General features: G+C 41.5%; 1 protein-coding gene across 1 annotated transcript; it reads left to right on the top strand.

Annotated features, from left to right (window-relative positions):
• The first annotated feature begins 1,980 nt into the window (after window positions 1-1,980).
• On the top strand, window positions 1,981-24,122 carry LOC5507791 (A disintegrin and metalloproteinase with thrombospondin motifs 20). The gene is made up of 32 exons (XM_048732258.1): window positions 1,981-1,999; window positions 2,109-2,165; window positions 2,339-2,373; window positions 3,101-3,173; window positions 3,448-3,782; window positions 4,737-4,893; window positions 5,283-5,443; window positions 7,251-7,334; window positions 8,471-8,592; window positions 8,709-8,722; window positions 9,345-9,447; window positions 9,849-9,980; window positions 10,542-10,695; window positions 11,061-11,156; window positions 11,358-11,500; window positions 11,957-12,105; window positions 12,293-12,417; window positions 13,607-13,724; window positions 14,089-14,181; window positions 14,953-15,116; window positions 16,051-16,180; window positions 16,634-16,757; window positions 17,209-17,425; window positions 17,829-18,066; window positions 18,891-19,014; window positions 19,695-19,908; window positions 20,484-20,697; window positions 21,116-21,239; window positions 21,888-22,101; window positions 22,672-22,944; window positions 23,510-23,702; window positions 23,897-24,122. The coding sequence occupies exons 2-31, from the start codon at window positions 2,123-2,125 to the stop codon at window positions 23,693-23,695; spliced, it is 4,359 nt and encodes a 1,452-aa protein (XP_048588215.1). The 5' UTR covers window positions 1,981-1,999; window positions 2,109-2,122; the 3' UTR covers window positions 23,696-23,702; window positions 23,897-24,122.
• Window positions 24,123-24,424: the final 302 nt, after the last annotated feature.

Here is a 24,424-nt window from a genome sequence, read left to right as displayed (position 1 = left end):
TTCGGCTATAATAATTTGCAACGATTTATCTTTTCATTTTTAAACGCTGTTTTTTTTTTTTCGCCCAAAAGGGGGGTGACATGTCACCCCGCCACCACCCCTGGATCCGCCACTGCGTCGGGTGTCACGCTTAGCAGCTTAGGACAGGTTCAGGACAATCGACGAATCGTAGAAAATTTTACAACATTGACCCTTTTAACCCCCTTATCCCCCCATGTCCCTAATTTCCATAAGAGATTCAAGTTATTAGAAGTCAACTTATTTCAAAGTAGAATTTCCACTGGCGTTGGATTCAATTGTTGTATTGACAACCTAAGAGGGAACTTGAGCTAAGCTGTGCCATCTGGCACGTAGCGAGCGGAAAGGCCTTTTGCATCGATTCAACGTACTTGAAACAAGCAATTTACAAAGCGATTTACAATTTACAAAGGAATATCTATCTTAGAGACATAGTTTTTTGATACTGTGATTATGTTTCAACATGAATGTTTAACTTTTAACACGGATTGGTAAAAACAGTGAACACTCAAATCATGGCAAATTCACAAAATAATATATTAAGACCATCCTTATGGATACTTTTTGCATAAAAAATACTTTGATTAAATTTCGAAAATAATCTAAATATAAAAAATTAAAAATTCAATATTTTCTAATATCCAAATCACAAATCAAAACAACTCTCTAAATAGAAAAACTCTCAATAGAAAAATCAATACGGCAAAAGCAGTATTTTTGCTACTAACAAATCACCAGATACTAAAATTTTAGTCCCAAAATATTGAATGACTGCTATCACTTGTATCATCACAAAGAAAAACACTGCGAGTTTAAGTTAAAATAATCTTTCTCAAGATATACCCGTATTACTTTCTTTCTTCAAAACAAAACCCTTGAGCTCCACATTAATTTGTTATCCCCTTGTTGTTATTCTAATAAGGTTCATCTCTTAGCAAAATAATCTCGTACGAAAAAACTTCCTTGAATGCCAGGTTCAATGCAGAAATCTAAAGAATTTTCGTATAACCCCATCGCAATAACCCCCCCCCTCCCCCTCCAGCCTGCATATTCTAGTCAAAACTAAGGGAATTTCTTGATATATTTCACGTATACATAATTATTATCCTTTAATGATAAAACATTAGCGGGATTTCGTAGAATACTCTTGCGGTATAGCGGTAAACTCGAAACAAATAATATAATCACTCAATGAAATATTCTTAATTGTGCCTTAAAAAGAAAGAAAGAAAAGCCATAAAGGTGCGCTTCCTTTCAGAACATTGTGTGATATATATTTATCCATTAAAAAAAAAACTATATAAAGTGATTTGCTCTGACTCTTTCACATTGTCGCGTCTTGGTGAAAAGGTGCTCTTCTTTAAGGTAAACCTTTACTTTAATTTCTAAGAACGTGTTGGATTTTTGCTGCGTTCGATATTTTCCCTTTTTACCATTCTTTTATTTCCATTCTTTTCAGTTTGTATTATTTACTTCTCTATTTTCACACATAATGATTAGTTTGATTGGTGCTTGACATCTATCAAATATATAACAAAACAAGTCCATTATTGTCTCGCTTGGGTTTATAGTCGACTAAAATTGATGCTTTTTGCGAATCCTAGTTGAGATGAAGCATAAAATGGCTGCCTGATTTGCCTTTTTACTGCGATTTTTACTGGTCTTTTACTTTTTCGTCCACGATTTCCAAATGCTAAACAGCTCTAAACGGCTTTCTAGCTTCCCACTCAAACCAACAGAATCACATTTGGTGCTTTTTGATTGGTCAGCGCATTGTGGAAAGGTGGCGTAGTTTGAAACCATTTGAGTGCTGGCCAATGAAGCCGCTTCAAATATTTTAAATGACAAAAGCCAGAAGCGATTTAGCCGTTGGAAATTGTCGACGATAGTTCGCAGAACATTGAAAAGTACAGTAAAGCTTAGCGATCCGTTGTGCATTTTATTCATAGCTTCACATTGATATTTTGGGTGTCCAAGCCGCGTGAGTCTGCAGGAATCTTTCTCGATATGAATGATATTAACTGTAACACATTTGGTCATGGCATCAATCAACTGTTACCCATTTTGTCATACCATCCATCTTATTTCAGCAGAAGAAGCATATATGAGTGGCACCATGACTGCTTTTTTTATCTTTTTTATCACAGGTGCGTAAATAAGTGTAAATGTAATTCCGTGATTTCTCGACCTTGGTTCCAGAGCCTCGAACGCCAGCTCGCTGGCCACTAAATAGAGAGACTTTCGAGTCTCTGGAACCAGGGTATGATTCCTCATTCATATGCGACAAAATTCTATCTTATTTTCCCCCGCCATTTTTCAGGTTTCTTATGTCTACACGTTCAGGCGCGAAGCAAGGTAACAGCTTGAACGTTAAAAATGTACTTTTTAGATAAAGTTTCATCAAATTTAAATTTGTGAAAGTCCCCGCTTTTCTAGTTAGGGGAATGGGGATGTCAATGGTCCCTTAAAATTTCAGTCATTCTTAGGTAATCAGTAGTATATTAAAGTAAAAGAGTGTTAAACACTTTAGTCAGCAAATAATTGTTTAGCGGAAAACGTTTTCCACGTTTTTTATTTGTTTTCGGTAGTCGGTAAATCAATGTCGTATGTCGCGTGTTAATCCCATCCAAACTTTGTTTATGCTGTTCAAAAAGGACAACTCCAGTAGCGGAGAAGGGGGAGAGTTTAGGGGATTTAACCCCCCCCCCCCCCCCCTTTGGGCTGCCAGAAAGCCATATGCAACAAAAAAAATTGCCCCTTTCTCTCAGTCACTGAGCCAAACCCCTGGAGTCCATTTCCCCCAAAACTTGTATGGGTATGACCTTATCAATAGTAACAAATACCATAAATTATTTGCATTATGGAACGTATCATTGAAGTCTTTCATTATCGGTCTGTTTAGAAATGTCTTCATCCAGCTGCCTAATGACAAATTACAAATATTTGATTTTCGCTGGCATCAAAAGCGGCTGTCAAAGAAGTGATGCATTGGTTCAGTTCAAGGGTTTCGGAAAAATTCAAAGTAATAGCTTACGATTGTCCACCCTCTTATTGGTTACTAAAGTTAATCACGTGCTCGCAGAGTATCCAGTTACATCAACGTATGAAGACAGCTGAGCTCAAAAGATTCTTTGGTGTAGAATCGCATTCTAAAGGTCAGAAGCACTTGACAAGACTCTAACCTTTACTTGAAATATCTATGAATAGACTAAACTCATCACAGATAGCATAAATAACAACAGTCAAACAAATAGAAATTATTGCTTTTGTTACCCAATATATCGCGTTTCCTTTCTTTTTCCCGTTCTTGATCTCAAATCTCATCTTCCCTTTCTAAAAGATGAGAAACCCTGTTTCCATAATAACCATTGAGGACCTCAAATTATAATTTCGTTAACTTTGATATACCCTACGTTTCTCAATCCGCAGTTCCATCCTACGATATCGTCCATCCATTCCAATCCGATGAATCCGGGGAATTTCTGAGTCACAACCTCCGCCCACACTTAGAATCGAGGAAGCGGAGAAGTACTGGGTCCGAAGAACCCGACTTTCATTACTTCAAGTTTCGAGCAATGGGGAAAGACCTTCACCTGAAAGTCGCCAAGAGTGACGGCCTCTTGTCCGAGCGAGCACGTGTACACACCGTGCACAAGGATGGAAGCAAGACCAGCAGTGCTGTACCGAGAGAGGCTGAGTACTACAGTGGTCACGTGACCTCGCACCCAGACTCCATGGTGGCGCTTAGGAGCGATAGTGGACTGGTAAGTGAAGCCTGTATGTGTCCTCTATGATTTCTGGTACAGCTGGGAATGGTACTGCGCTCACATTAGCAGCAAGTTACCTCCTGAATATGTCTGAAAACAAAGCGCGTCCAAGTACTAAAGAATTTGCGTACAGATATTGAGGCTAAAACTTAAAGGGGCAGTGTCATGTTAAAAGCCTTGCAATAGCTCTCCGGCCCGGACACAATGAATTTCAGTCAAATTCTAATATTGCCTTTTGAGCCTTTGGTACATGTGGAGACTTCAAAAGAAATGACCAAAAACTGTCAATAAACATAGTTTTCAATAAAATATTGTATATTATTTTTACAAGGCATTGACAGCTTAAAGTTCAAAAAGACAATTAAAAGTACCATGAGGCTGTCCCCTTAAAGTTTATAGCCACTCTGTTCTGTTCTGATTTGAATTGAAATGAAATTGTGTATGTATGTATATGAAGAAAACCCTATTTCTCTAAAAAAAAAAATCTAAAATACTTTTGAATATATCTTTGAGACATGATCAAATAATACATTTTTGCCAAAATCGACTGACTGTATGATTTACGTATCAGTCAATCTTGTTTTTAAAACTGTCGTTTTTCTAGCTCGCTCGGTCATTTCCTTATTAGGCACTACATACCATATTTGGGAGTCCCGCTTCAATCAATTTTTTGCTTTTTTATCGCTCTGGAACTTTGTAAGTCGAGAATTTTCACGTAAACTTGCAGGAATTCGTGTTTACTACGATTTTGCTGGCAGCCATCTTGGAAATGGAGCCTAGTCCCTATCGTTTTAGAATATCACAGGTCTCCCACGCGCTCGCCCCAGGCTCTTTTAGACCATTTAGAAAAACGACAGCCATTGATTGATATGCAGGCAAATACAACTTTTGGGTGGTCGAAGAGGTGCGCCTCTCATGTGCCCTTCATTTGTAACCGGGATTTTTCTTTAGGCCGGATTGATCAGCACTCCATGGGACTCATTATTTATTCAACCACTGCCCGATCACCTTGCAAAGTACTATGGGAAAGATGGCGGGGCCCAGCCTCATTTGATCCACAGGCGATCTGTTGATGACGTCATGTACGACTACGACACCGAGAAAATTGGTAAACGTTAGAGAAATAGGGACGCGCTGGCACAATATAAGCAAATAGGGGCTTCATATGTCATTTCTATATTTTTATTCAGGAAAGAAATTAAAAATATTAGGAAATAGGGAGCTGGTGAAATGAAATTCAACATGCAAAAAGATATGAGAAAATATAGATTTAAGAGTTTTACTTTTCATAAAAATAATGTATTTTAAAGAAAAAAATAAATACGAATGAGAACACGCCTAAGGACACTGAGCAAAAACAGGCTTAGCTAGGGGTGGGCGCAACCACCAAAAAGCGGTCTTTGCCATCGCCAGGACGCCTCTGAAATCCTTGCTAAGCGCGTAAAGAAAATGACAGTACCAAAGGTTAATAATACCTGTTTTATCTTTTTCTTGCAGTCAAACACAAGTTTGATAAAGAGGAACAGAAGCTTTCAGCAAGACCGCTGGCGAAAAGAAGCGGGGTTAAATACCTAGAGACGCACATGATTGCCGACAGTTTCATAACAGAGAAATACGGGGAAGAAACGACGAACTACTTGCTAATGATAGCTCATGTAGTAAGTAGTTCGATCCTTGCGAATCCATGGCCATCTGCAACGTTTTTAGACCTGTCGCCACCACCTAGACATTAGCGCAAAGCTAGAATAGATTCAATTATTTAAAGCCGCATTATCAGTTTACTTCCGGTCGATTGCGTAACAGTCTCCGATTATTTTTAACGGAAAACGCGAAAAAATATTTCAAAATTGTGAAAGCAGTGTGTCTATTGGAAGTTTCTTTGAAGATGAGATTGATAATTTAGAACAGATGGCCTGTGAGAAGCGCGGATTCTAATAAATTATTTTTGTCAGGTTGAGGTTTCCGTCTGCCCTCCGGAAGTAAACTGGTGACAATGCGGCTTTAAATAAGGAGGATAAAATAGAGATAAGGCCATTATGGTTTTCTTGTCTTTGTCGACAGAGCTTTGTCTACAGTCTTTCTTAGTGTAAGTACGGGGTAAGTAAGGGGTGCTAGGCATGTAAGCACGTTTCTAACCCACCGCCATAAGCAAAGTCTTTCCTTTTTGCTAATTCGCCAAGTATTAGAGTTTAATAATATAATAATAATTAGTTTATTTTTCACTTTCGCAGTCCATGGACTGAATTACAGTGACGGTCAATTACGCATACATATAAATATATAATTAACTTATAATTTACACATGATATATTGATAATTCACTCCAAGCCTGAGGTTGCAAACTTTACGCTAACAAAATTTCCGAACCTGTCGGTTTTGGTTGCTAGAGTGACATGGTCTTTAGGTCTTAAGTTGTAGTGCGAGGACTGGTTAATTATGCGTTTGTGTATTAGGAGATGGAGTGGATTGTCAGGAGTGACCTTACGGATAAACTTACTGCATGCTATTTTCCTGCGCTCCTCAAGGGTGGGAATACCAGCCTTGGCCAGCGCGTCCGCATAGGGGATAAATGGGAATATGATAGCCAAAGCGCGCCTCTGGATCCGCTCCAGATCTTGCGATAAATATTTTGGAAGGTTGGCAAAGACTACGCATGCGTACTCCAGGATAGAGCGCACGAGACAGCAGTAAATGCTAACAAGGTCCCCTTGTGGGACACGACTCTTCTTGAGTTGCCTTATTGCGTAAAGGCGCCTGTTAGCTTTCTTCACTACATACTCGCAGTGAGCAGCCCATGTCAGATCGTTGGAAATGTGCACGCCGAGTAGCTTAAATGATGTCACTTCCTCAATATAGGTGCCACCGGTGGCAATGGGTTGTAGCTCGCAGCTATTGTAGTGAAGAAAGCTTACACGCATCTCCTTGCATTTCGTTGGATTAAGTTGCATGTTGTTATTACTGGCAAATTCTTGAATATCCGACACAATATACCTCATTATTGATGGTGAATTCCTGGGAATAACTTCCATTACTGTAAGGTCGTCGACAAACTTTGCCCTCAAGCTCCATTTGTCGACAAGCTCGTTCACCATTACAGCAAATAATATAGGCGCTAATTTTGTGCCTTGTGGGATGCCCCCATTAAGCTTTTTAGGTTGAGATTTAAACGTGCCTATTTGGACAGACTGCGACCTTTCTAATAGGAAAGCAGCAACCCACCTTACTAAGCTAGAGTGCATGTCAGAACAGGATAACTTAGATAGTAATATCTTATGATCGATTAAGTCGAAGCCCTTTCTGAAATCGGCAAAAAAGAAACGAATGGAACAATTACCTCCATGGTATATATATGTTTGCGCAACACCCCTTAATCAAATACTGGCTACGCCCTTGCTTTTGTCATCTTTGTCGTCATAACGTCGCCATAACTTCTGTTTTCATCTTTTTGATCGTTTCTACTTCTAGACGCGTCAAGTTTTTCTGGGAGGCAGCGTGGGAGATATCAAGATCCACTTAGTAGTGGTCGGGATTACACTCAACACCGGAGGGGTAAGGTCCTGTCAGGGGTAGGGAGGGGAAGAAATGACGCACCAAAGGGGTAAAGAGAGTGAAAATTGGTACACTATAGAGAAAAGGGAGGGGAAAATGTTATACTAGACAGGAAGAGAAAAGGGTCTAAGGTTCAAATAAACATAACAGGTTTTTGGGAAAGGATAGATGGTACAATACAGGGGTGGGATGGGAGAAATGACACACTACAGGGGTAGGGAAGGGGATAAATAACACACCAACAGGGGTGGGGAAGGAGAGAAATGACATACTACAGGGGAAGGGAAGGCCGAGAGAAATGACAAAAAATAGGAGTAGGTTAGGGGAAAAATGACACGCAACAGGGGAAAAGGGGAGAAATGACATTCTACAGGGTAGGAAATGGTAGAAATTATAACTACTAACTGCAGTGATAGAGAGGCCGGGGGGGAATGGTACATTACGTGGGTAGGGTGCAGGAGAGAATGACGCAGTTTAAACATGAGGTTCTGCTATAAAAGGGTAAGCTCCTCCCAGCCCCGGGCTCGATTTGCAATTATAACCAAAACACTGCCACGCTAGCAGTCACAAGTTATGTATCCTGTAAAATTGCTTATCTCTGGTCCTCAGTCGGTTGGAAAGCAATTTTTGTTCTGGTAACAGAACAGTTGTGTAAAGAGATTGATAAATAGTGATTTGCTGTCCTTCACATTTTTGGTGTAAAATTTCAACTTTTGCGCTATCCAAAATCTGAAGCAATTATTCTCGCACCGTGGTGAAAATGCTCGTATTTTAGAGCGCACAGAGCTTGGTATAGCATTATTTTACTATAAATAGAAAAAAGTCAGGTGGACAAGACTAGGAAATAATATATAATTTGGTTTAGAATATAAAATTTGAATTAAGCGCTCGGAGCAATTGTCTTGACATGTTGACTTATTGACGGCTGATTGATAACTGATTGTTTTTGAGCCCGGGGATGGGAGGAGCTTACCCTTTTATAGCGGAACCATGTGTTTAAGGATGTAAGGATGGAAGGGGATTGACGCACTACTGAGGTAGAAGAAATAACGCACTTTCCAGGGTGAGGTATACTTGAAAAAGAAAGGGCACGCTAAATGGATCAGTATATTGAAAATTGATATTTTTATCTTTAGTTTGGATACGATTCATCAGCATCTAAAGTAGACCGAGTAAGCGCATTAACACACTGGGCGTTAACCCACCTAACAGTAGATGATGGTGACCGCGCCCATGCAGATGTACTCGTGCTCATGTCGTAAGTATAGACGACGCGATCGATTTTCTTAGTCACCACACCCTGAGCGTCAGCGATGTAAAATGATTTTACAGCGATGTAAAAGGCGATGTATTTCAATGTTTCTTTTTTTGTAGGAATACTACAGGCGGTGAGTGCCATCAAAGACTGCAATGTATCTGATATCGCAAGTATCATAATATCGGGCGAGATAACAAAGAGAGAAAAACTCCACCACACATTTACAGTACAGTTAATCGATTTATTAACTGACAGATCTTTAAGTACAGTTTACAGATTACAGTCTTACGGAGAGTAACTGTACAGTCATACACAGAGTACAGTTGCAATATTATTATTTTGTAAAAGTGGATAATTAACCCTTCCTCGCTACAACGATAATTTCAATGGATTTTCCTTTATATCGTAAAATCGAGGACCTCTTTGCAACGATACCTCGATTTTACGATACATTTTTATTCTTTCGAGGCATATGGTAAAATCCAGGTTCCACTCACCCTGGTTTCAGAGCCTCGAACGTATCTCTATTTAGCGGCCAGGTCAACCTCGCTAGCCACTGTATTGCAATAAAATAATATTGAAATTTACACACACGTAATGCAAGCGGCATTCGGCTGATCGTGATATTTTCTAATGTCGCGTATTTTTTAGCATCAAACAGGGGGTTGTAGTTTTGATGTTAACTCCTTTTCCCCTCTTCCCGATGGCTTTGTAAGAGATACGTCCTTGAGACTGTGTGCCTTTTTCTACAGGAATTGCCGTTGCGGGCTCAACATGCAACGGACTCGGCAGAACACTAGCGGGGGATATTGGCATTCAATCCGCTCTGCTCGTAGCACACGAAATCGCGCATTCGTGAGTAATCATTTGTCATTATGATCATCATTGTGATTATCGTCGCAATCATCATCATCATCATCCATCATCAACAGCCCAACCATCATCCCCATCATCGTCAGCATTATCTTCATCATCATCATCGTCGTCGTCATCATCATCATCATCATCGTCGTCGTCATCATTATCAGCAGCAGCATTTCATTCATCATCAGCATCACCAGCATTTTCTTCATCATCATTTTATTAATGTCGTGTCGACGTCATCGTCATCAGCGCCATCGTCATCAGTCATCACCATTATCATCAGATCAACCATACCATCATAACCAACATCAGCCTACACCACCATTCTCATAGAATTTTATTATATTATGTATTATGTGTTACCAGTTACAGAATATATTTCCATTTTTTAGCCTTGGTGTCGGTCACGACGGTACAGCGGATTGTCCAGATGGCAAATTCATCATGTCCCATGCCATAGCAGGCGGCGTCGACGCTTTCAAATTCTCTCCATGCAGCCGCGAGCAGATCCAGCATGTTCTCGCGTAAGTCGCTAGTCGATGGGAATGCTATGTCTAGAGTTGTATATTTCTAGCATCCCTTTAATTTCAGCAAACATATACATCTATTATGTTACTGCTAGTTTTCTAGAAATAACTGTAAAGCGATACATAAATTTAGCTATTTGACCCCAATGCCTCTCAGGGGGGAGGTGAGGGACTCCTATTAAAATAGACGGAGTTAATAGGAATAGCACTTTGGGTGTGGTCGAAGCAATTTAAAACCCTAAGTTATCAGGAAACACATTTCCAGTTTTCTGGAATTTTGTTGCGGTCCGCAAGACACTGACATCGAGCATATTCATATTATGACGACTTTTGAGTCCGGTTGTTATTGGATAGGATGATCGATTAGCTTGAACCCCCTAAAGGATAGCAGAATCTGAAGAATCGTTAAACACCCCCTCCCCCCAGAAGTTCAATTATACCCTAAAATTATACCCTAAAAAATAGCGATCACCCCGTCTACCATAAAGGCTTTTCCCCCCTCCCCCGGGACAGTCCCCCACCCCTTGCTACCCTGTAATCAATATCATTCCACCGCAGAGGCGACTCTTGTACGGTACTGGATGACGCGCCTGGAAATATCGTCCATTACCCTTCTTCCTGGCACGGCAAACTTCCTGGACAGATCTACGACCGGAACAAGCAATGCCAGATGCAGTATGGTAGTACCTACAGACAGTGCGAGATGAAAGTAGTGAGTAAAGGAAGGAATTCTCGCTTCCTGTATCATTAAATAAAAAAAAAAATCTCATTAACTACATTTTTATAGTGCCACGTGCGCCAGGGCACTAAAATAAGTTTTAAGAAAGTTAGCCAATGAGTATGTGAAATTCATTGTTTTGATTGACACAAACTTTATTACTTTTATGATTCATCATACCCTCATGTGCACTGAAGTATCTTTTGGCCACTTTGATTGACTAGTGAGGTTCACGTCAATCATTGTTTGTATCCTTTATATTGGTTTACTTTATAGAAATGACAGGGTGGCCACGACGGCTCGTTTCCCGCTGTAATAAGCTTATTGCATAAAAGGAATGAAACTGATTTTTTTTTCAGAGTGACTGTGGCTCTTTATTCTGCACTAAAACTTACTTCACATGTCCATCAAATGTTGCTCCACCTCTTGATGGGACGTATTGTGGAGAGCGAAAGGTAAACAGAGAAATATAGTAAATAACGATGACGAAAATGATTTTCAAAAACCGTAAATGTTGTTAACGTTTAATTGGTTCAAGCTAGTCATTTGACTAGTTATTTTTCAGCTTAAATTTAAAAAAAAGATAAGGGGCCTTAGAGAGTAAAATACAAAAAAATTATTTTCTCATTAAAGTTATCAATTTTATTTTTACCCAGTGGTGCATTGCGGGCGAGTGCATCGATGACGGTTCCTTGCCCATTAATGGAGGCTGGTCTGACTGGTCAGCGGACTACTCTGCTTGTTCTTATTCTTGTGACGGTGGCGTTCAATGGAAAACGCGAACCTGCACTAATCCCAAGTAAGTGAAAAACACGGACTACGAACACTGCGTTAGTAAAATTAATACTTTTTCATAAAATCATGCTCGTACTGCTTATTTTGCGGTGTTCAAAAGCTGGTCATCGTAAAATCAAAGGAACATTACTTTTCTTTTCTTTTTTTTTCTTTCGTTTACCAATCCAGCAGGAGCGTGCCCAGGATTGGCTGAGGGGGTGTGGGAATGTGCGCGTCCATAGGTGTTATATGAGAATTTTGGCCGCCAAGGGGGGGGGGGGGGGGGGTGAGAACACGATTTGATTAAGTTTAGCCTCCTGCAAACTGAGCAAGGGCTGCTGGCGAGACACTTGCTCAGCAATGCTGGCAAAAGGTAGCGTTTGTACCTTCTTGGGAGGTGCTATGTGATAAGCAGTTCACCAGTATCTCCTTCATCTAGCGCTAGCAATGCTTTTCACGTTTTTATTTTCGTCTACTTTAGGCCTGCGCGTGGCGGTGCAGACTGTGTCGGATCCGGCAGAGGACATTACAGAGGTTGTAATTCTGCGCCGTGTACAAGTGGAAGCGAGACATTCAGAGAACAGCAATGCAAGGCCAAAAATTCAGGATACGTCCCATACTTTGATAGCGGTGAGTTTTTTTTTTTTTTTTTTTTTTTTTTTGTTACCAGGAAAGGTGACATTTCCTTAGCCGCATCATGTTAGCCACACGTCAGCTTTGTTTTCTAAATGCAAAATGGCGCTTTATTTTTCTGCCTATTTGACATTTAATTCAGCTTGATTAAACTGTTACTATAAAAAAAAATGCTTTTTCCCAGACCATCCGTGCCAGCTTCTTTGCACGAGTGGAAGGTTAGCTTACCCAGAAGGACAAGTTAAAGACGGGACTCGATGCAACTCGGACAGAAACAACAAAGACGTGTGCATCCAGGGGGTGTGCAAGGTGTGTGGATTATGGGGGTAGGGGAGGGTGCTGGTCAAGGAATGTGCAAGGTGTTTGGAATATGGGAGGGAAGGGTGCTGTTAAGGAGTGTACCAAGAGTGTGGTTTATAGGGGGGGGGGGGGTCCTGGCCAAGGAGTTTGCCAGTTGAATAGGCTATGAAGGGTAGTGAGGGTGTTGATCAAAGGGTGTGCCAGGTGGTTAGGACTATTGGGGGAGGGGAGGGTGCTGGTCAAGGAGTGTGCCAGGTGTTTGTGACTATGGGGGGAGGGTAGGTGGCTGGTAAAGGTGCTTGCCAAGTCTCTAGACAGTCCTAAGTGGGGTTTAAGGGGAACATGAAGATGGAGGGGTCGAGGGTTTAGACATGCATTTTCAAAGATTTGCTCCAGAGAAGAATATTTTAGCAACCTCATTGGAGCAGCAGGTGCAAGGTAAACAGCTCAGAATGTTTCCTTTTCTGGAAACTTAAATATTATAGACCCCATTCAGCTTTTAACAGCGCCTGCACAAGGCAATTTGAATACTGAATGTTCATGATCGACCGACAAACTCGGACGGGCTGCACATAAGTATAACTTATTCAGACTAAACACAACACATCGTAAGGCATGTATTAATGCATGCATTATGAGCTTCGGAGGAAGCAACGAAAACCATTTGTAGTACTGAGTAGTCAACTCCAGGGTCAAGAATTCATGCCTGCTTGTCCACCGTTAGTTGTGCCTTCGAATTCCAGTATAATTACGCTTCCAAGCTGTAATTCAATCGTGATGGCCATCGTCCTCGCCGTCATCTATTGACTATAGCGAATCGGACTTTCCCACCTAACATAGCCATTCGAAATATGAATTTTACCACATCTTTGCGCCCAAAGGCTTTTCTACAAGTCTTTCAAGTTTTTATACGTCTAAATCCTACCAAAAAGAAGAAAGATACTGTTTTATGCTCTCACTCTCGTCTCTCTATGGCCGCCATGTTTGTTTTACTTAGGTCCAGCGAGTGTTATGACGTCATCTTACAAGTTCATCTGTGATTGGTTGTTTCAAAACAAAAAAGTGTTTCCAGAAAAGGAAATATTCTGAGCTGGTAAAGAAAAACTATTTATCGTCAAACCACATAACCCGACTTATAGTCATTATTGAATGATGTATTTTTTCGGTGTTTAGTTGATCATGTGTGTTTTTGTCATAGCCTGTCGGATGTGATGGCGTCCTTGGGTCCGGACAGCACGTTGACCGCTGTGGCGTGTGTAATGGGGATAGCTCCACGTGTTCGGTCGTCACTGGCTCAGCAAGCTGTACTACCACAGGCAAGGGCTGCAGGATTTATTAGGGAATTTAAGCTAAGACGTCTATTCAAGACGGCAACCGGAAGTAGAAGATTTTTGTTTTTAAAGCTACCACAGCAGTACCAGGTTTCTGATGTAAACCCGTATAAACCCGTATAAAAAAGAGGGTTCCTTCCGCGTGCTGAAAGAGAAGTGTTCATGATCCACCATTAACTTAGCCAATCAGAGCGCGCACTTTGTAATAACCATTTATGAATACTCGTGAACGCTAATCCCTCATCGGACTATCAAACTCGATTGCACGTGTAGGTAAGCGTGGTATGTTGCATGTATCACATTATAATAAGACTTGACCATAACGGATGTTATGTCTTATCCTTTGCAGGGGGCTTTCCCTATGAATGTAACTTGTTTGATCTTCCGCCTGGCGCAACACATGCTCACGTGGGGAAAACCGAAGCCGATATCACGATTTTAGGTAAGAGAGCAGTAGGTACAATTATGAGGTATTTAGAGCGCAAGGGGCGTTAAATTTTAAGTCAGTAAAAAACTGGGCTCCTGGATTTGCGAGAAAAAATACAAAGGAAGAAAGCAACCCAAAACGTCGGGGGCTGAAATCTTCCAACCTCAGGACCCCCCTAATGAAATAGCTGAATTACTAATAATCATCTATACAGCCTCGTCTCCATGCACTCGCCCCAGTTCATATCAGTCAATAGCATGGCAGGGTTCAGGCCCGTAAGGATTCTTCTTAGGTGGGTGCTAAATTCGAAAAGTGGACCTAATTTTTCTGTGTGTGTGTGTGTGTGGGGGGGGGGGGATTGATGACACACCAGAGTGATCTAACTTATACTTTATAGTTTTGTCTACAGATAACACGTCTATCGAAAACAGAAAATGGACTTTCGGCCGTTTGGGGGGGGGGGATGCGTTCGCACCCCTTGCACCCCCCCCCCTGGGTACGGGCCTGGGGTTTAATGGTCTAAAAGTGGACGAGCGCGCGGGAAACCTGTGATTTCTAAAAACGCTAGGGACAGGGCCTGTTTCAAAATGGAGTCGTAGTTAACACGAATTCCTATAATTTTACATGGAAAGTTTCGACGTACACAGTTCTGGCGACGAAAAAAAGCGAAATTTCCAAATATGGGTTTTAATGTCCTATTAAGGAATGGACCGAGGGAGCTAGATTGATTGAACAAGATTCTTTGATGTGTTTCCAAGACATATCGACTATTCGTCTTTCACACAGGGTTAAAGAACACTGCGGGAAGGTTCCTAATCAGTGTGCCTTCCTGGAGTAAGACCATACATGCAGCTGGCACGAGAATATCCTACAAGAAAGAAAGTTACTTGTATAAGGATATGCTCGACATCGACGGACCAACAAACGCTCGATTAGGGATCTATATGGTGGTAAGTGTACCACAGGAATCCCGGACATGTACCACATGAAACATGTAAATATACCACAGGCATGCCAAACACGTACCACAGAAATCCCGTAAATATACCACAGGTATCCCGGACATGTACTGCAGGAATCACTTAAATACACCACAGGTATCCCGGACATGTACCACATGAAACACGTAAATATACCACAGGCATCCTGGACATGTACCACAGGCATCCCGTAAATATACCACAGCTATCCCGGACATGTACCGCAGGAATCCCGTAAATATATCTAAGGTATCTCGAAAAAGTGCCGCGCGTATTCTCCATGTGTAACAGGCATTCGGCACGTGTATCCAGATATTCCAAACATATACAACACGTTTCACTCTTAATCACCCGGAGGCAGCTGCATTTACAGTGGTGAAATAAAAACGCCAATAAGCCGCGATTCCCTGAGACAGTGTATTAATCTAAAAAATATCTATAGAAATAAGAATTTCTTCCTAAACTGCTGTATCTGGCCACCTGCATTAAGCGAGCAAGCTTCTGTTGAACGGGCAACCTTCATTGAGCGGCCCATTGTATATATCTTACAAATAAGATAGGCATTACAACAAGCGCTTTTACAACAAGGGTTTTTATTCTTATCTTATTTATCTAGGTTACTGCGCACATCACCGGCTATCTAATTATTTAGTACAGTATTGAGTCTGGGTCTTGAACCTGAGATCAGCTTGTCAGTGGAATCAGCTAATGCAGCACTGATCTTTCGTCGCCATGTCTGTTACCCTTGTAGTTAGCAGTTAGCTATAGTATTTATCATATTCATTTATCTACTCATTTATTTTGTTTAGTTTCCTCGTATTTGTTGCGCGATCGCCCACTTGCTAGTGACAATTATTGATTTAGAAAACATAATCAGTATCGATGGGGTTCTTGAATGTTTCAGAGTCCTTATCCTACTACCACCAGGCCTTGTACGTGGAAGTACTTAATTCCTGGAGAAACGAGCGTCAGCAGTACTGATGTCCAGTGGAAGATAGGAGAGTGGAGCGCATGCCCGGTCGCCTGTGGGCGTGGTGAGAAATACACATCCGGGACGTAGAGGAACGGGGGGATTGAAGAAGCCGGCCCCCCGGAGTAATGGGGTGTTTATATCAACGCCAATTGTGTCTGCCTCCAGAAGAACGAAGAATAACGGCTTGCCACATTTATGCACATAAAACATATTTTTTTTATTTAAACAATATTTTGCAATTTTCCCAAGAGCTATAATGGCTCATAGAGGGTACTTATGCCAACAGATTTCATCGTTAAAATAAAATAATTTGGTGTGGAGCCACGGGGTAGGCAAGTAAAAAGCTTAGGAGAGCTCGATTTTTTCAATTATAAACTTAAAATACTTTTTTCTTTTTTTTCTTCTTTATTTAGGGGGGTGGGCGGGGGGAGGATGGGGAGTCAATCAAATCTTTTTATTTCACGTGAGAAATTTCCAAAATGAACTGTAAGGGGATGTTTTTGTTGTTCAACAGGTTCCCAAGAGCGTGACGTGGCTTGCGTGCGCATAGATGACGACACTTACGTCAGAGATAGCGTGTGCGCTGGCGCGAAGCCCATGACAAGGCAAGACTGTGAGACCGCCACGTGTACTGCCAGGTAAATCAGCAAGGATCAAATTAAAAGAGCTGCGCAACAAAGGAAACTGAGTAACGGCGAAAACGTTACATGGCGCAATTAAGTGCGTGACATGAAAGAGAACAATCTGTGACATCAAGAGTTAATAATAATAAATTGATCTCATGTCGAGGTTGCTAAACGAAGATACAATGCTGAAGAATCATCATCATGTGCGAGCACATATTTGCGTGATGACCTGCCACAAAAAATATTCTGTTCTTTAGCAAACACATTTGCGTACAAGAAACGTTTCTTTCAATTTTTTTTGTTTAGGTTAACCTTTATTCAGACATTTAATATTCACTAGCTGTTTCCTCGTTCTTTGCTCTTCTCGCTACCCCCTTAGCGCGTGCCATGTCTTCAAGAGTAACCCTTTAAACCACTGAATTAAACTTGATCCAAACGAACTGATGATTTATTTGATGGACAGCTGGTACACGACGGAATGGAGCCCATGCTCGGCTACCTGTGGTAGAGGTACTCAGTCCCGTTCGGTCATCTGCCGCCGTGAGACGTTCACTGGATCCAAGCAATACGAGACACTTCCCGATTCCAGCTGTACCGGAAGTAAACCAACCGTCACCTTGACCCAGAAGTGTAACAAGGTCAACTGCCCTCCTGAATGGGTGCCCTCGGATTGGTCAGCGGTATGTGGATTGAACAGTGCGTGATCTTTGATGAAATGTCAGGGCCGTAGCAAGGGGTGGGGCACTGGGGGCATGTGCCCCGCAATATTTTCCCAAATTATAAGGAAATGACCAATATGGGTGTGGCTGTGCCCCGCAATATTTTCATAATGTTTCTGTATCGTGCATCCCCCCCCCCCCCAATCTTACGTGGCCTACTACGGCTCTGAATGTTATGCATATGTGACCAAGTTGACTATGATGCAATTTTCCGCCTAATCTGCGTGGGTCCGGAATATAAACTGACTTTCCTCCATACGATCTCAAAGGACTAAGCAGCAAAGAGTTCCCACTGTACGTGTAGTACCCGCCAAATGCACCATCGATGGAGGCCGCATGATTTTGATTCTCGTATTTTTTTCAGTGCACAAAGACCTGTAAGGGGGGTCAGCATTCAAGAACTATATCCTGTAAGCAGAAGGACCTGAATGGTGTTTACCAGTCCCTCGCAGACTTCCTTTGTCATCACGCTATCAAGCCCCCGCTTCAACAAGACTGCAACCGCGACGTAGTGTGTCCAAAACAGCTGCCAGTCCATACCGAAGTCCATTATCACTGGAGTACCGGAATTTGGAGCGCATGTTTGTTCGACTGCGGGCCTGGTAAGAGCTGCGGCTCGTTTCTCGAAACACCCGAGAATTCTCGGGCCCGAAAACGATTTATTTCTTAAATTTGAAAAGCTGGCTAATCCTATAAAATTTATGGTATCTAAATGTATTGAAATATCGTCAAACATCGTATTTTACCACAAAGATTCATGTGAAGGATGATTCTCTTTATAGATTTTGACTTTTCCCGAACTTCTCGGGCCCGAAATTCACATGGCTTAAATATTAAGAAAGTTCTCGGGACCTCGCAGTCACCCGAGACTTTTCGGGTAACTTTCTGGCTTCAGCAAAACTTCGAAAATAGCCCTATTGAGCGCAATCATTTGGAATACGAACAAAAGGAAGTTCAAACTGTTCTTAAACATGAAAGCGGTTCTGCAAAAGGAAAACATGCGAAATTTTTAGCAAAAATGCAAAATAAAGTTTTCGGGCCCGAGAATTCTCGGGAGTTTCGAGAAACGGGCGCCTGTTCATCAAGAGCTGCGTGAACACCAGTGTTCATCAAGTCAAAAATACATACCACGCCCACCCCCTCCCTACCCCCCCCCCCAATCTTACGTGGCCTACTACGGCTCTGAATGTTATGCATATATGACCAAGTTGACTATGATGCAATTTTCCGCCTAATCGCCTAATCTGCGTGGGTCCGGAATATAAACTGACTTTCCTCCATACGATCTCAAAGGACTAAGGAGAAAAGAGTTCCCACTGTACGTGTAGTACCCGCCAAATGCACCATCGATGGAGGCCGCATGATTTCCCGAGGAAATTGAAATTTTTCTGGAATCACTCATTTCTATTTGGTTGCACATGCGCAGGTGCTCAAGAGCGTCACGTGTCGTGCATCCGCAGTGATGACGGGACTTACGTAGCAGACAGCTTCTGCGCAGAGGCAAAGCCCGCATCAACGCAAGAATGTGAGATCGCCCCGTGCGCTGCCAGGTATGTCAACCAACGAGATCAGTTAGAAAAGCATGTGTAAGTATATCAGAAAGCGGTCGCATAAGTTAGAGAATTACGTGACATGGCGAAGGAAAGATCGAGTTAGTGCGTGATGTTTAGAATGTGAATATGTGACATTTGAGGTGAGATTACGTAGTAAATATAGAGTTAGGACCACGTGATGTAAAGGTGCTGCACTATGATATGCCAATACGTGACAAATAATCAAGAATGCGTGACATATAACGGGCTGCATTACGTTAAAACTTGGGACCGACTGATCACGTGACACAGACACTGCATGACAAATTATGCGATACTGCAAGACACCCAAAATATGTAACGAAATAGTGTATTAAAGGAAGAAACTGAACAGTTTTATGAAGATACTCTAGCCTTGTTCATCGGCGTGTCCATAAGAGGCGTGGGACTCCTGTGTTCCGTTTATTAGTGTGCGAGGAGGAGAATGGGTCATTTGGACTTTCCACAGGGAGCCAAAAACATTAGGAAACTCGATAGAGCCAAACACGGACAAAAGGGCTGAAGATTCTTATTCTCATTACAACTTAAAAGCATAAACAAACAAAGTTCGTTAGGTACATATCAAGTTAGTTGTTGTTGTCTATAGAATCATTGTATAAGGTCTAACAATTTCGACTGATGTCTTATTTGATTGACAGCTGGTACAAGACCGAATGGAACCCATGCTCTGCTACCTGTGGTAAAGGTTCTCAGTCCCGCTCGGTCGTCTGCCGCCGTGAGATATTTGCTGGGTCCAATCAGTACAAGACACTTCCGGATTCCAGCTGTACCGGAAGTAAACCAGCCTTGAGTCAAAATTGTGAAAATTACGACAACTGCCCCGCTGAATGGGTCGCTACGGAGTGGTCAGCGGTAAGTATCATTATAATGTGCGCTTTATTTTTTATTATCTGATGCAATCATGAAGCACTATTGTAATCATATTTCATTTGAAACTATTTTGTTTTTCGCCTGAATGGTATAAGGAATACTGAGGCAAGAACGCGAGAATGCTTGTAATTCAAGATGGCTGCCTCTTTCATGCCCTACTCAAGATGGCTGCTAGGAAATAAAAAGGATAACCATTTTTTGCAAGTTGACGTAGTTATTCCCAAACTCATGGAGCTTATCGCTATACGTAATTGGAAGTTTAAGATTTGTCTGAGCTTTTTGGGCTGTAAAGTAAATATACTTTTTACTATCATTAGCTGTTGTTCTTTTTTGTTGTTGTTGTTGTTGGGGGGGGGGGGGGGGTCAATTACACTGCGTTTGGAAAAAGACTTTTCTGCGAATTTTCTTTTTTTGGTATAAAATTCAAAATAGGTTTTTTTTTTAGTTCAATCAACCTCCTAAGCTTATAGTCGAGTATCTCTCCTTCCCTGAGAAGGTTCGAATGAAGCTTTCCATCATGAGAGAAAATGTATTGGCATTGTGTGGATTCATTCCAGTGCTCACAGACCTGTGCGGGGGGTCGCCAGACAAGGACTGTAACCTGTAAGCGGAAAAACCTGAACGGTGTGTACCAGTCCCTCGCGGACTCAAACTGTGATCAAGCCACCAAGCCTACGCCTCAACAAAAATGCAACAGCGATGTGGAGTGTCCGGATCATTATCAGTGGAGTACCGGAATTTGGAGTGAATGCTCTTTTGCCTGTGGGCCTGGTGAGAACTGTACATCAAACACATGTGATCAACATTTTCCACCGAGTGCTTTATTCTAGAAAATATCCATACCCCAAGGGAGGGATTTGGAAATTTTAGGGATGGGGCTTGGAGGGCCTGCTAAAAAAATTCCATCCGTGGAGATAGGCATATTTGTATTCAGGAATAGCGCAATGGTATAAAAGTATAACACTCGCAGTGAAACCCAATTCACTCAAACTCTCAAGTTAGACGGATAAAATTTCCAGTTAATAGCGGGTCGAGAGTATGTAAAGAAACTTTCTGGAAGCGTAACGTGTTAGATCGATTGATCTGAGTTCGCGGGGATAAAATTTCTTATGAGAAAATTCCCGCTGTCGAAGACGGAGGGGGGATATTTTCTGGAACCCCACAATTCAACACTCTTGCACATGCGCAGGTTCTCAAGGGCGTCACGTGTCGTGCATGCGCAGTGATGACGGGACTTACGTCGCAGACAGCTTCTGCGAAGACGCAAAACCCGCATCAACGCAAGAATGTGAGATCGCCCCGTGCGCTGCCAGGTATATGTCAAGCAATGAGATATCAGTGAAAGAAAGCATATGGAAGAGATGACAATATGTGACATTTAAGGTTAATATACGTAGTATAGATAGTTCTGGATGACACCGAGCTAGGACCACGTGACGTAAGGTAAAGTGCTGCACTTTGATTATACAATACGTGACAAAAAACGCAAGATTGCGTGACATATAAGGGGCCGTGTATTGTAAAAAATTGGGACCACCTGACTAAATGACACAAAAAAGGCACTGCATGACAAAATATGCGTTACTACAAGACAACAAAAAATGAATTTTTATACGAGTGAGAAAATTAAAGGTTTGAGATCCTTTATCTTAACCATTTCACACCCCCCCACACACACACACACCCCCATCATGTCCATAATTGGCGTGGAACTCCTGTGCTCCGCGTAATACTGTGCGAGGAGGAGAATGGGTCACTCAACTTTCCACAGGGAGCCTAAAACATTCGGGAGCTCGGTAGAGCCAAACACGGACAGAAGGGATGAAGATTCTTATTTCCATTACAATTTAAAAGCATAAGCAAACAAAGTTCGTTAGGTACATATCAAGTTAGTTGATGTTGTCTATAGAATCATTGTATAAGGTCTAACAATTTCGGCTGATGTCTTATTTGATTGACAGCTGGTACAAGACCGAATGGAACCCATGCTCTGCTACCTGTGGTAAAGGTTCTCAGTCCCGCTCGGTCGTCTGCCGCCGTGAGATATTTGCTGGGTCCAATCAGTACAAGACACTTCCGGATTCCAGCTGTACCGGAAGTAAACCAGCCTTGAGTCAAAAATGTGAAAATTACGACAACTGCCCCGCTGAATGGGTCGCTACGGAGTGGTCAGCGGTAAGTATCATTATAATGTGCTCTTTATTTTTTATTATCTGATGCAATTATGAAGAACTATTGTAATCATATTTCATTTTAAACTATTTTGTTTTTCGCCTGAATGGTATAAGGAATACTAAGGCAAGAACGCGAGAATGCTTGTAATTCAAGATGGCTACCACTTTCATGCCCTACTCAAGATGGCTGCTAGGAAATAAAAAGGATAACCATTTTTTGCAAGTTGGCGTAGTTATTCCCAAACTCATGGAGCTTATCGCTATACGTAATTGGAAGTTTAAAAATTTGTCTGAGATTTTTGGGGTGTAAAGTAAATATACTTTTTACTATCATTAGCTGTTGTTCTTTTTTGTTGTTGTTGTTGTTGGGGGGGGGGGTCAATTACACTGCGTTTGGAAAAAGACTTTTCTGCGAATTTTCTTTTTTTGGTATAAAATTCAAAATAGGTATTTTTTTAGTTCTATCAACCTCCTAAGCTTATAGTCGAGTATCTCTCCTTCCCTGAGAAGGTTCGAATGAAGCTTTCCATCATGACAGAAAATGTATTGGCATTGTGTGAATTCATTTCAGTGCTCGCAGACCTGTGCGGGGGGTCAACAGACAAGAACTGTAACCTGTAAGCGGAAGGACCTGAACAGTGTGTACCAGTCTCTCTCGGATTCCGATTGTGATCAAGCCACCAAGCCTACGCCTCAACAAGAATGCAACAGCGATGTGGAGTGTTCGAACTTTCTCGGATGCTATAGGGACATCGATCGTCCCTTACCGAAATTGGTCGCGAATCTCCGATCAAATATCGATTGGCATGACATGAGCAAAACCATTGCTGAGTGCGAAAAAATGGTAAAGTTTCGACTTTCTTTATTTATTATTGAAATAAACGTCGCATTTTAAGTCTAAAAAATGGTTGTTAATTCCCTCTGACCCTAAGGATGTCTCTGAATCTTACTTTGAGCCCCCCCACCACCCCTCACTTTAAGGGGAAACTTTTTATATACAGTCGATTGACAAAACGTTGTCGTCAACCCATATCAATCAATGGCTGTCGTTTTTCTAAATGGTCTATAAGAGCCTGGGGAGAGCGCGCGGGAGACCTGTGATATTCTAAAACGTTAGGGACTAGGCTCCATTTCCAAGATGGCTGTCAGCAAAATTGTAGTTTATGTGGAAATTCTCGACTTACAAAGCTCTAGAGCGATAAAAAAGCGAAAAAAAAATGATTGAAGCGGACTCCCAAATATGGTATGTAATGCCTAATAAGGAAATGACCGAGCAAGCTAGAAAAACGACAGTTTTTAAAACAAGGTTGACTGATATGGAAAGTTCCGACTAATTTGTATTTATGATTTCTTAGAGGTTTATATGTATTAATGTATCGATGAAATCTTTTGTATGTGTGTGTGAATAGGTGAAAGCCATGCATCCCACGTGGACTGTCTTCGGTATTGAGTTCTACGGCGAGTGCTGGTCGGGGGAGAACGGGGCGAGTACTTATGCGCAGGATGGCAAGATCGAGTGCACGAAAACGAATTCGTACCAAGGGACGGGAGGCTCGTGGGTGCTTGCTGTCTACAAAGTCAAAGGCTCTAAATGAGGGTTTGGTAAGTGAATATCACTTCATATCAGTCAATCTTGTTTGAAAATCTGTCGTTTTTTCTAGCTTGCACGGTCATTTCCTTATTAGTCATTACATACCATATTTGGGAGTCCGCTTCAATCATTTTTTTCGCTTTTATTGTCGCTTTAAAACTTTGTACGTCGAGAATTTCAACGCAAACTTGCCTTTTTCTTTCAGGTTGTACCGCTAAGCGATCCCAGTCACGTGGAATCGACATACATCTATACATCGCATACAATCAATGAAATAGTACAATGCACAGCATTTCATATTCATTTATTTACACATATTACGGGGTGATATTTTCAAGGCATACAAATAACCAATAACGAAATGCCAATGCCAATATAATAGAGTTGTTAAACTATTATACATTGAAAGAATAAAGATTGCTCATTATGAGGAAAGTTGTCTTTTTGTCAGATACCTGCCATTGTCACTGTTTTACTTCTATCAAGGAAGCACGCCTTCATTGTTTGGCCATACCTTAAAATAAGATTTGTACTGTTTATTAGATTTGTTTACTGCAGTTTTCAATATTTAGCGAACTCTCGCCGACGATTTCCAACAGCTAAATCGCCTTCTGACTTCCGTCATTCAAAATCCATGAAGCGTTTTTTTTTGGCCAGCACTGAATTGGATTCCAATGAGTCCAATCAATCTTTTCTTCATATGAACTATATAACCATATCTGAAAGAGATGCT

This window comes from Nematostella vectensis, chromosome 9 (assembly GCF_932526225.1).
Source record: "Nematostella vectensis chromosome 9, jaNemVect1.1, whole genome shotgun sequence".
Lineage (NCBI taxonomy): Eukaryota > Metazoa > Cnidaria > Anthozoa > Actiniaria > Edwardsiidae > Nematostella > Nematostella vectensis.
Note: the sequence above shows the minus strand (reverse complement) of the source record. Positions and strands in the feature narration are given on the sequence as shown.

Excerpts from the sequence above, each read along its gene's own strand:
- LOC5507791 (XM_048732258.1), top strand. The coding sequence starts at position 2,123 with ATGAGTGGCACCATGACTGCTTTTTTTATCTTTTTTATCACAG. Across the intron at positions 19,909-20,483 it reads TCGCTACGGAGTGGTCAGCG|TGCTCACAGACCTGTGCGGG; the intron begins GTAAGTATCATT and ends GATTCATTCCAG. Across the intron at positions 22,102-22,671 it reads TCGCTACGGAGTGGTCAGCG|TGCTCGCAGACCTGTGCGGG; the intron begins GTAAGTATCATT and ends AATTCATTTCAG.